Genomic DNA, 12,758 nt, shown 5'->3' on the forward strand with positions numbered 1-12,758 from the left:
ACAATGCAAATGCCTCAAATTACTACGGTGGTAAAACACTAAGTGTTTTTTCTATCTTTACCACTAAGAGGAGCTACAAAACCATTTACCAACTGGACTCTGCTGTACTGTTAAGACAGATATACGTGCAACATTTCACCACTATGTGTCAGTTTGTTAGAATTTCAACAAAATAGTACCAAAAGGGCATTTCGGATACAGATTCCCCACATTTATTATCTTGTTCTGTTACTGTCTTTGCAAGGTTAATGATAATATATATTCCGTTTCTAGCATACCATGTTATTCATACATACAGGTAGTTTTCAACGTTTTGCATATTATTTTCCATTCAAAACATATCTATAACACTTTAAACATGTGTTTTGCTGAATAATAATCCCTCATATAATACATACAGGAACACATACCACCAAGCAAGCAAGCCCATCTACATACTGTATAACTCCAAAGCAGTACTATAAGAAAACTGTGGTTACACACAATGCCTGAATTGAGAATCCAATCTAGTTCACCAAGTAAGAGACCCAGTCCACATGTAACAGCACAACTAACCCTGTTACACATTGATTCTCCTATATATATATATATATATATATATATATATATATATATATATATATATATATATATATATATATATACACATATATCACACACACACACACACACACACACACACACACACACACACACACACACACACACACACACACACACACAGTATGCAGGATCAACTAGTACAGGCTCATAGAAAATGACCAGACCAGATCAGTGCATCTTTAGTAGACTGGGTCGAATCATGACAAGGTGTTTGCTCTTTTCTTGAGGTACCATGGCTAATCTGGGGGAGAGAGATAGAGTGAGACAGAAAGGGAGAGAGAGCGACAAAGACAGATCAAGAGAGTGTATTAAGTTTTCCAGTCTGCAGACGAAGAAGGCGCTAGTCTTAGACTACCAGCTCAAAAACACCAAACTTCCGTTTGAGAGTTTGTTATTCAGACAAACTAGAAGGCTACAACCACAGATGGCTATAACAGTAAACAAAGCGTTATCCAGTGCATCCCTTTGATCAGGTTTGTTCTGTGGCAGTTCTGTGCCACATGGAGGGAGTAGAAAAATCCTTTATAATGATTATCATAGTACAGTTCATGTTTCTTCTGAGTGATTCATAATCTCAACCGACAAGCAGACAGTTAATACTGGTGGACGTTCAGCTGTCAATAAACCAATTAATCAGCCTTCATCCGACATGTTGAATCCAACCTCCTACTAGTTAGTGGTCGATATTGTTCCCACAGAGACAAGGTCTCAATGTGTCTGTTGTCACAGCCAGAAGGAAATGAAGAAGATGCTGATTATGAGCAGTCAGTTGGTGCTCTGCAGAATCACTTCCTTCTGTACTGTATCTCTTGGGCTGTGGCTGTGATCAGATTGTGCCCCGTCTAGTCACTTCCTACTATAGCTCCTGTACAGGGCTATGGCTGCAGCCTACTCCATTCTTACTACTGTATGCATATCCTGACCTGTGGCTGTGTGCTGCAGCCTGCTCAGTCAGTTGTCTCTTTAGTTCCTGGGCTCTTTCTGTGACTGCAGCAGCCTGCTTAGCCAGGCTACATGTGACCCTGTTTGTCTGAGGACGAGGAGGAAGTGGAGGGGGACGGGGACGGAGCCTTGGGGAACACCCTGTCTGTGGGGGTGATAGATGCTGGACTACCCAGGCCTGAGGAGCTGGAACTACTGGACCTGTGCTGCCCCTGTCCCTGGCCATGTCCCAGGTGGATGGGAGCAGGCCGGAGCGGTCTGACCGGAGGCGGCCTGAGTGGGGCGCTGGGCCTCCGTGTAGTCAGGGCCGGTTTGAAGGTGCTCATGGTCTCGGAGGACGAGGAACTGCTGCTACGGCGCAGGGCGGCGTCAGGGTCCCGGATGGCCATGGTGTTGGTGTGGAGGGGGCTGCCAGGGGGCTCAGAGGGGGGTTTGGACCCACAGGAGGAGAGGTGCTGCTGCTTCAGGGGCTCCAAGGTGTCCAGGACCACGTCGGGGGCATGCTTGGCCACGTTCTGCCGCTCCAGCTCAGACAGCTCATGCAGGGCAGTGTTCATGGTCTTCTCTATGTCCTGTAATACACAGTTTCAGCACTGATATTAATCCAGTGTCTTATGTCCTGCAACACACTCCATCTGGGCTGTCCATAGTAGTAGATGACAATTCTCACACACACACACACACACACACACACACACACACACACACACACACACACACACACACACACACACACACACACACACACACACACACACACACACACACACACACACACACACACACACAAAAGAATGGCCATTCAGACATCTGCTCTTATTGTTCATCCTCAAACAAAATACTGACATACCAAGTCCTCCCAATAAAAACCAAACTGTTTCTTCTTGAAAGCAGGGACAAATGGACAAATTAACACTTCACAAATGGTTCCAATATTCTCTCTCTAATGAAGCACACAAAGGGAGCCATATTGAAATGTGGAGCTAGCAGCAGCTAACAGACTGAACAGTAATTAGGAGATGAGAGAGAGGGCAATGTGGGCCTCTCTCTCAGATGTCCTTCCCACTGACTTTGTCCCTCTGAGTACTGGCTGGGATCCATAAACTATACTGGAAATATTTCTCCCTCTGTCTGTCGGTCTTTTCTGTCTGTCTGCCTGTCTCGTCATCTCTCTGAACAACAGACAGGAGAATATCCTCATTAGCTTCGACTGCACAACTCCAAGCATGGCTGGACTGGCAGGAAATAGTTATATTAAGAATAACAAGGGAAGTTCGGTCTTGCCTGACTTCACCCACTAAATCAATTGCTTTGATAATTGTTAAGTCTTTATTGCAGTGATTAGATTCTCACCTCTGTATACCCTGATAAATGCTCTTTTGACAAAACGTTTGTTAAATAAATCCACAAGTAACGAGAGAAGAGTGGGCAACCTTTTTTTAATTGGTTAGTTTATTTTCTGTTAGTCAGCACCCCACCATTAGGCCGGGTGTGCGTTTTGTTATTTCTTTACTTCATTGACGCTCACCTCTGCCAGTGATTTCTGGTCGCCAAGGCTACCGTGGCGGGTGGAGCCGGAGGAGGGTCTGAGGGCGGGGCCATCACGGAAGCACTTTCTATCTGGATGGTTGATACTTCCTGTGCTGCTGAACGTGCTGAGATGGCGTTTCTCTGGACTGTCCATGCGGCCCCTGTTGACAGCAATCTTGTGAGGACTGCAGGGGCGGGGCATGACCCTAGGGGGCGTGTCCATACCTCGGGTGGGGCTGTGGGTGTCGGCAGTGCTCCTGTGGTGAGGGATAACAGCACCATCTGAACGAACCCTCACCCTGAAAGGCCACAACACAGGGAGCAGACAGACTCTCAAGACAGCATCAAGGACAGAGAGAAGGCATGGTGCAGAAATAAAATATAGCTCATTCAATACAACTACACTAAATTAACCATTATTTTGTAGCCTCTTCATGGAGGAAAACATCTCATCCTGCATGTGTCTAGAAAACCTGTGTTAACCTGCATTTCTTTAGATTCTGTGAACTGTGAGCATGAATCATCACAAAGTCAATGTGTAGCCACCTTCCAAGAGCATCTCCATAGTGATGTTCAGGGGTATGTTGTCTGTGTTCACAGGGGGAGCTGCGGTCACGGTTCCTGGATGAGGTTCGGTCTCTGTCCTCCTGGTGGGGTCCACTACTGGCCTCACTCTCAGCCTTCCAACTCCGACTGTCTGAGAACGCATCGTCCCTGAGGTAACGGAGAGACAGAGAGCAGACGGGGGCTTTATTCATTAGTTCTTTGTATGCTGGCAAAATGCATAAACAATTATACAATTTTATTAACGAGTCACTGCAAATCATCTGAATACCCTTACACCAGAGATGATCCGAAATTATTATGTCAACAAACAATCCTTTGGAATCATAATCTAACTCATCTCCTGCTGCCAGATGTTGGACCTCTTCAAGTTATTATTAACAAGTACAGCACCCATTCCCCGGTTTTCTGGTTTCCCCGGGCCCCTGATTTTTTATTTATTTCACCTTTATTTAACTAAGTAGGCTAGTTGAGAACAAGTTCTCAACTGCGACCTGGCCAAGATAGAGCAAAGCAGTGCAACACAAACAACACAGAGTTACACATGGGATAAACAAACATACAGTCAATAACACAATATAAAAGTCTATATACAGTGTGTGCAAATGTAGTAAGATTAGGGAGGTAAGGCAATAAATAGGCCATAGTGGCAAAATAATGACAATTTAGCAATTAAACACTGGAGTGATAGATGTCCACAAGATGAATGTGCAAATAGAGATACTGGGGTGCAAAGGAGCAAAAAAATAAATAACAATATGGGGATGAGTTAGCTGGGTGGGCTATTTACAGATGGGCTATGTACAGGTGCAATGATCGGTAAGCTGCTCTGAGAGCTGATGCTTAAAGTTAGTGATGGAGATTTAAATCTCCAGCTTCAGTGATTTTTGCAATTCGTTCCAGTTATTTGCAGCAGAGAACTGGAAGGAAAGGCGGCCAAAGGAGGAGTTGGCTTTAGGGGTGACCAGTGAAATATACCTGCTGGAGCGCGTGCTATGGGTGGGTGCTGCTACGGTGACCAGTGAGCTGAGATAAGGCGGGGCTTTACCTAGCAAAGACTTATAGATGACCTGGAGCCAGTGGGTTTGGCGACGAATATGAAGTGAGGGCCAGCCAATGAGAGCATACAGGTCGCAGTGGTGGGTAGTATATGGGGCTTTGGTGACAAAATGGATGGCACTGTGATAGACTACATCCAATTTGCTGAGTAGAGTGCTGGAGGCTATTTTGTAAATGACATCGCTGAAGTCAAGGATCTGTAGGATAGTCAGTTTTACGAGGGTATGTTTGGCAGCATGAGTGAAGGATGCTTTGTTGCAAAATCGGAAGCCGATTCTCGATTTAATTTTGAATTGGAGATGCTTAATGTGAGTCTGGAAGGAGAGTTTATAGTCTAACCAGACACCTAGGTATTTGTAGTTGTCCACATATTCTAAGTCAGAACCGTCCAGAGTGGTGATGCTAGACGGGCGGGCGGGTGCGGGCAGCGATCGGTTGAAGAGCATGCATTTAGTTTTACTTGCATTTAAGAGCAGTTGGAGGCCACGGAAGGAGTGTAGTATGGCATTGAAGCTCGTCTGGAGGTTTGTTAACACAGTGTCCAAAGAAGGGCCAGAAATATACAGAATGGTGTCGTCTGTGTTGGATCAGAGAATCAGCAGCAAGAGCGACATCACTGATGTATACAGAGAAAAGTGTCGGCCTGAGAAATGAACCCTGTGGCACCCCCATAGAGACTGCCAGAGGTCCGGACAACAGGCCTTCCGATTTGACACACTGAACTCTATCTGAGAAGTAGTTGGTGAACCAGGCGAGGCAGTCATTTGGGAAACCAAGGCTGTTGAGTCTGCCGAAAAGAACGCGGTGACTGACAGAGTCGAAAGCCTTGGCCAGGTCGATGAATACAGCTGCACAGTACTGTCTTTTATTGATGGCGGTTATGATATTGTTTAGGACCTTGAGCGTGGCTGAATTGCACCCATGACCAGCTCGGAAACAAGATTACATAGTGGACAAGGTACGGTGGGATTTGAAATGGTCGGTGATCTGTTTGTTAACTTTTTATTCGAAGACTTTATAAAGGCAGGGTAGGATAGATATAGGTATGTAACAGTTTGGGTCTAGAGTGTCTCCCCTTTGAAGAGTGGGATGACCGCGGCAGCTTTCTAATATTTAGGGATCTCAGACGATACAAAAGAGAGGTTGAACAGGCTAGTAATAGGGGTTGCAACAATTGCGGCAGATCATTTTAGAAAGCGGGTCCAGATTGGCTAGCCCAGCAGATTTGTAGGGGTCCAGATTTTGCAGCTCTTTCAGAACATCAGCTCTTTTGATTTGGGTGAAGGGGAAATGGGGGAGGCTTGGGCAAGTTGCTGTGGGGGGTGCAAAGCTGTTGACCAGGGTAGGGGTAGCCAGGTGGAAAGCATGGCCAGCCGTAGAAAAACGCTTATTGAAATTCTCGATTATCGTAGATTTATCAGTGGTGACAGCGTTTCCTTGCCTCAGTGCAATGGACAGCTGGGAGGAGGTGCTCTTATTCTCCATGGACTTTACAGTGTCCCAGAACTTTTTGGAGTTTGTGCTACAGGATGCAAATTTCTGTTTGAAAAAGCTAGCCTTTGCTTTCCTAACTGCCTGTGTATATTGGTTCCTAACCTCTCTGAAAAGTTGCATATCGCAGGGGCTATTCGATGCTAATGCAGTATGCCACAGTACACACAGTTTTTGTGCTGGTCAAGGGCAGTCAGGTCTGGAGTGAACCAAGGGCTATATCTGTTCTTAGTTCTAAAGTTTTTGAAAGGGGCATGCTTATTTAAGATGGTGAGGAAAGCACTTTTAAAGAATAACCAGGCATCCTGTACTGACGGAATGAGGTCAATATCTTTCCAGGATACCCAGGCCAGATCGATTAGAAAGGCCTGCTCGCTGAAGTGTTTTAGGGAGCGTTTGACAGTGATGAGGCATGGTCGTTTAACCGCGGACCCATTACAGATGCAGTAATCGCTGAGATCCTAGTTGAAGAAAGCAGAGGTGTATTTAAAGGGCAGGTTGGTTAGGATGATATCTATGAGGGTGCTCGTGTTTACGGATTTACGGTTGTACCTGGTAGGTTCCATGATAATCTGTGTCAGATCGAGAGCATCTAGCTTAGATTGTAGGATGGCTGAGGTGTTAAGCATATCCCAGTTTTGGTCACCAGGATCAGTTGGAGATGAGTGTGCCTGCATCCCAAATTACACACTATTCCCTTTATAGTGCACTACTTTTGACTAGTGCACTAGTGCACGAGCTCTAAACAAAAGTAGTGAACTATAAATGGTATAGGGTGCAATTTGGGACGCATCCTGTATCTTTTCCCTAATTAGGGTTTAGTTCTGCCATCTCCACGGTGATGGACGGTGATTGGCTGTCGGGTAGGGTTCCGGGAAGGATAAATTACCAGTTACAGAGTGACCTTAATGTTCCATCCTTGTCATGAGGAAGTGTTGGTTCAGGAGACTGAGGAGAGGACATCTCGTTTAATTACTAATTGGGGATTTATTTGCTTTGAAGTGCTTGGTGATTATAAATGCTAACTGCATAATTGATACAATAACATACTGTCTGGTGCTTACTGTATGCCAACTGCTGCATTGACACAGTATCAGACTAATGCACTTTGGGCACAGTTCACTATTATTGACTATTGACATATCAATTCACTGTTATTGACATGGACTCACATGACCTGGAGGCCCCATGGTCGGGGTGCACAGTCTGTCTCTCGTCTACTGACTATTACAATAGAAGTGTTTATCCTAAACAGAGGCATGTAGCATTTGAGCAGTTACACAGAAATACTGGACTTACATGTCCTGCACCACAATGTACTGATGTGGGATGAGTCCGTCCACTCCGTTGTGTCGTCCCTCCCACCAGTCATCAGAGGCTCTCAGGTACAGCAGCAGTGATGCCCCCTTCTTAAAGGACAGCTCTCTGGGAGTACGCCCCACATAGTCAAATTTAGCGATGGCCTCGATCTGCTCCAGTTCATCATCACTGGTGTGAGGTCCTGTACCATAGTCCACTTCATCAATGGCACCTGGCCCACTCTGTGGACTGTCACTAAATGGTGTAGAGAGATAGATACAATAATATATTGTAGATAGATACATACATTGATTGATAGATTCAGATAATGATAAAGAAGGACATAGTATAGTGCTTTTGACTAAACTAGCCCAACAAGAGGGTGAAGTCATTTGAAACACAGAACTGGATCCAGTCCTCTAACCCCCTTCTCTACATTGGTTAATCTCCATCTTCTCTCCCATACAAGCAGATCCAAGGCCCAGTATACTATAACATCACTAACCAGTACTCCTCTCCTCCAGCCATGCACTTTTCATAGACTGGTCCGTCCAGCTCACGGTGGCTCGGGAAGATGACCTCGTTGTGGATGATGATGGTCTTGATGACCTCATTAACGTGTGTCTGACAGGCCACAGGATCGTGACCATCAGGTATCGGCATCAGAGTCGGGCCGAAGCAGGTAGCCAGATTATAAGGATCCATCATGTTCTCATCACTGTACTGGGATAGACTGGAGAGAAACAATGGGGAATTACAGTTCTTTTATCACTTTGGTACAAATTCACAACTTTTAGTTCAAAACTAAAAAAAGGCAGATTTTTTTTGTTTATGCACATTTTCATTTGACTAAGTACAGCACACAAAATCACACAGTAACTTTTTCACCAAACCTAAATCAGTGTTTCATCTAGAAATACCTTTCATATAAAGTCACTGCCTTTCACAATGAAATGCTCACATTACTTTTCATATGATTCTCTTCTCATTTGTTTAAATACATTTGACCATCACTTAATCCAACTGCGCTTAACGGTTAATCACTAAACCTATAGATTTTGAACTGGTTTGTCTACTATATATGGATTTTGAGAGCTACAGAAATAAAAGGGGAAAGTGGATACCTAGTCAGTTGTACAACTGAATGCATTCAACTGAAATGTGTCTTCCAAATATAACCCAACCCCTCGGAATCTGAGAGGTGCGGAGGGCTGCCTTAATCGATATCCACATCTTCGGCGCCCGGGGAACAGTGAAATGTGTGTTTGTAAAGTATAAACATCTAAATTACATGTATTACCCAACAAAATAATATCTATCCAGACGTCCTCTACAGTCATTCATTAGTGCAAAAAAACATTGTATTTTTCAGATATAATTGCTACGTACTGTAGGTGTCTGTAATCAAATGTAAGAAATTAAATGAAACAAATTAAATGAATGAAAATAAAACATAACATTTAGTACCCATTAATTTGCATCAAGGCTGTCTTGAGCATTTCAACATAACTTCTCCTCCACATCACAGTGAATATCCTCATTGTTCATGCACCGTGGGAAAAACCCTTTGGCATGGCGAATCCAAGCTTGACATTGGTCTGCATTGATATCGTCACATGCCTCATCCATGGCCAGAAGGAGGGTGGCACGCTCATGGGGATGGCGATCGTCCACCTTCCACATTTCCTCAATAAGGTTGAGGAAACGAGAGTATGGGGGCAGGTATAGGGTCACTAATCGATGATGGACCTGAATCAACTCTGCATGGTGGAACCTGACATTGTCCCACGCAATGACATTCACCTTAACATGCCGGTCTGCTCAATTTTATTGCGAAACACAATGAGGTGTGCAGCGTTGTAGGATCCAAGTAATGGCCTACGTCCTACCAGACCATCTTCAGAGATAGCTGCAACCATGGAGATGTTTCCCCCACGTTGTCAAGGCACTTAGATGGTCATCCATTGGCCGATGAGCAAATCGGACCTATTTTTCTTCTCCATATCTCCGGATTCCTACCACAAGCTCTGAACCTTTTCACCTGGATCATCGCAGCTAGCTAGCTGCTATCCGAGTGGCCACTCCTGGCTAACGTCTCTGTCCCGAAGCAAGAACCAATTAGCCTGGAGCTAGCCTTCCTAGGCCCATCTCCCGGCTGGCCGAAGAGGTCCATCAGCCACTCCTTTGACTACAATACCTATTTTGCCAATTGGCCTGGACCCCCGCCGACACTTCACGACTGGACTACCGACGTAATTCGCCCGAGGGGGTTTATCAACTGGCTCCTCCGTCGTGACGTCCCCTGAAAGCCCATCTGCTAGCCTGCTAGCCGCGGCCCGCTAGCTGTCTAGAGCATATCGGACTGTTAGCTTAAGAGGCCCATCGGACAAATCCTTTGGCCACTATACCTATTCTGCCAATTGGCCTAGAACCCTTTTACCACACGAAGCCCTGCTGATCCACGACGACTGGTCTGCAGACGTAACAGCACGAGGGGGCTACAACAGACTTTCTTCCGTCGCGACGTCCCTCTAAGGCCCTACTGCTAGCTTGCTAGTCCCGTCCCGCTAGCTGCCTGAATCGCCGTGTCTCCGGCCCGAGCCACTCACTGGACCCCTATGATTACTCGGCTATGCATGCCTCTCAATTATGTCAATATGCCTTGTCCATTGCTGTTTTGGTGAGTAATTATTGCCTTATTTCACTGTAAAGCCTCTAGCCCTGCTCAATACACCTTAGTTAACCCTTTAATTCCACCTCCCACACATGCGGTGACCTCACCTGGTTTAAATTGTGTTTTGAGAGACAATATCTCTCTCATCGTCACTCAGTGCATAGGTTTACCTCCACTGCATTCACATCCTACCATAACTTTGTCTGTACATTATGCCTTGAACCTATTCTACGTGCCCAGAAACCTTCTCATTTTACTCTCTGTTCCGAACGTACTAGACGACCAGTCCTGGTCGACTGACGACTGATTGATGTTTAGACGTACTGATCGATGTTTAGACGTACTGATCGGTGTTTGGACGTACTGATTGATGTTTAGACGTACTGATTGATGTTTAGACGTACTGATTGATGTTTAGACGTACTGATTGATGTTCAGACGTACTGATCGGTGTTTGGACGTACTGATTGATGTTTAGACGTACTGATTGATGTTTAGACGTACTGATTGATGTTTAGACTTACTGATTGATGTTTAGACTTACTGATTGATGTTTAGACTTACTGATTGATGTTTAGATTTACTGATTAATATATACTTACTGGTTGAGGAATGCAAACAGATATCTCATGACGATGATGACGGGGTGAGAAAGAGTTACAACAATCTGCTGAAGGTGATGAGCTCTCTCTGCACCAGAGTCTAGTTCTGAGAGATAGAGAAAGGGGGGAGAGAGACAGAGGCATACAATCATTTTTGATGTATACAATATGACATGTATATCTACTTTACGATAGTAAACCTATTTACTATATAAATCCAATCAATTATTAAATCAATTACTATCTAAACCATGAGTGGGCAAACTACAGAGGTTTAAGTAAAAAACATTTTGTTGGGGGTTAGAAAACTCTCAAGGCCACTCTTGAACATCTACAACCAAATAGAAAGCATGTAGAAATGATAATGGACCTGTATATTTTACAATAATTGCCCTTTTTCTGGCACGCAAATAGATTTTGACATACGAATCAGTCCCAAAATATCTGGACCACCCCCGTTGAATTTTACAATCCCGGTCTGGCCCTTGAGCCAAAAAGATTGCCCACCCTGATCTAAATCCTGCATCCACCCCAGTGGAGTACAGTAGTCTGATGGTTGCTATGAGGTCATAGTACATTAGTAGTACTTACTGATGGTAGACATGAGGTCGAGGAAGTGTTCCTTGGGGAACAGTGTGTTCTCCAGCCCCCTGAAGTACAGCTTCAGAACTCCCGCCACCGCCATGATGTCATGGTCACTCTGGTCGTCGACCAATGGGTCCTCACCTTGGGGCATCACATGATACAGCACAGAGTCACACAAGCTGTCAATCATCCAGTCACACTGCTTTAATCTTGCTGGATATTCAACTGTGAATGTTGAATCTATATAACCCAAGTCATGCTGAAAAAGTAAATCTGTAAAACTGTGAATGTACATCTGCTTTGTAAACTGTGTAAGCTTGTAAGAACACAGTCAGCTGTCATTTAATACAATATAACACCTCATTAACTAGTCTGTAGGAAAATATTTGCCTAAGCTTTCTCTATAAACATATTAGTTAGCCGACAAAAATAATGAAGATATATTTGTACGTTTGTCACTACAGTATTTTCATCCAACTATAGCATTCCTGTTAAGAATGTGGTAAGTACTGCTGCTGTACATCTCAAATAGCTTGTCCATGACAAGTGTCATACATGACCAATGTGCTCTCTATGTATCTGTCTGCACTTTACAGTCCTAGAGCGAAGGTCTGTGGCAGCCGCGCTGGAGCCTCGCTGGGACAGACCTCTCTCAAATGAATTTTTTATATCGTTGACTTCGACCTGGGAGCCGGGAATCCTGAATATGCCTTGCTGCTGAAGGCCTGTTGGAGCAGAGCACCCCAAGTCAGCGTTAAGATGGAAACATATCCGGAAAACACACACACAGGCAGGAACAGACACGGACACACACATACACACACTAAACTGAAACTTGAGTGTAGTATATCCACAGCCCAAACAGCAGAAACATATTCTCTGTCTGTCCACTACATGGTAGTTTCAATATTCAATATTACAAGATGAGAAACTACATCACAGAGATCCAAAATGGAGGCTTTACAGTAGTATATTCAACTACATGGACTACATACAGTATCTATCAATTAATCTCTTACCGTATAGATTGATATAGCGGACACAGCTCTCAACCACCACTGGTATAGCCTGCCCTGAGTCCTAACAGAGAGGCAGAGAGAGAGAGAGGCAGAGAGAGAGAGAGAGAGAGAGAGAGAGGCAGAGAGAGAGAGCGAGAGAGCGGCAGAGAGAGAGAGGCAGAGAGAGAGAGAGAGGCAGAGAGAGAGAGAGAGGCAGAGAGAGAGAGGCAGAGAGAGAGAACGAGAGAGAGAGAAGAGGGAGGGATTGAGAGGGAGAGGGTGGGTTTGAGAGGGATGGAGAGAGAGGGATTGAGAGGGATAGGGAGGGAGAGGTAATGTGACTAAGGTGACTCAACAGGTTATGAGTGTGAACAAAGCACATGAATAAATGAATGATCTGTCTAGGTACAC

At 44.7% G+C, this 12,758-nt stretch overlaps 1 protein-coding gene across 10 annotated transcripts in view; it reads right to left on the reverse strand.

Moving 5' to 3' along the window:
• Positions 1-658: 658 nt before the first annotated feature.
• Positions 659-12,758, reverse strand: part of LOC106583535 (SLIT-ROBO Rho GTPase-activating protein 3) — a 61,201-nt gene continuing 49,101 nt past the window's right edge. For 3 of the 10 annotated variants that reach the window (XM_082967607.1, XM_082967608.1, XM_082967606.1), the window contains 9 exons: positions 12,369-12,429; positions 11,997-12,074; positions 11,356-11,490; positions 10,765-10,870; positions 7,994-8,221; positions 7,489-7,743; positions 3,622-3,789; positions 3,074-3,374; positions 659-2,117 (listed from right to left, as the gene is read on the reverse strand). In XM_082967607.1, coding sequence (XP_082823733.1) covers positions 1,614-2,117; positions 3,074-3,374; positions 3,622-3,789; positions 7,489-7,743; positions 7,994-8,221; positions 10,765-10,870; positions 11,356-11,490; positions 11,997-12,074; positions 12,369-12,429 — 1,836 coding nt within the window. In that variant the 3' untranslated portion in view covers positions 659-1,613. Of the gene's footprint in view, positions 2,118-3,073; positions 3,375-3,621; positions 3,790-7,488; positions 7,744-7,993; positions 8,222-10,764; positions 10,871-11,355; positions 11,491-11,928; positions 12,075-12,368; positions 12,430-12,758 lie in introns of those variants that run through there. The other 7 variants (XR_006761288.2, XR_001323544.3, XR_014382194.1 and 4 more) reach the window with 6 other exon arrangements.

Source organism: Salmo salar, chromosome 22, assembly GCF_965601325.2.
Source record: "Salmo salar chromosome 22, fSalSal1, whole genome shotgun sequence".
In the NCBI taxonomy this organism is placed as follows: Eukaryota; Metazoa; Chordata; class Actinopteri; order Salmoniformes; family Salmonidae; genus Salmo; species Salmo salar.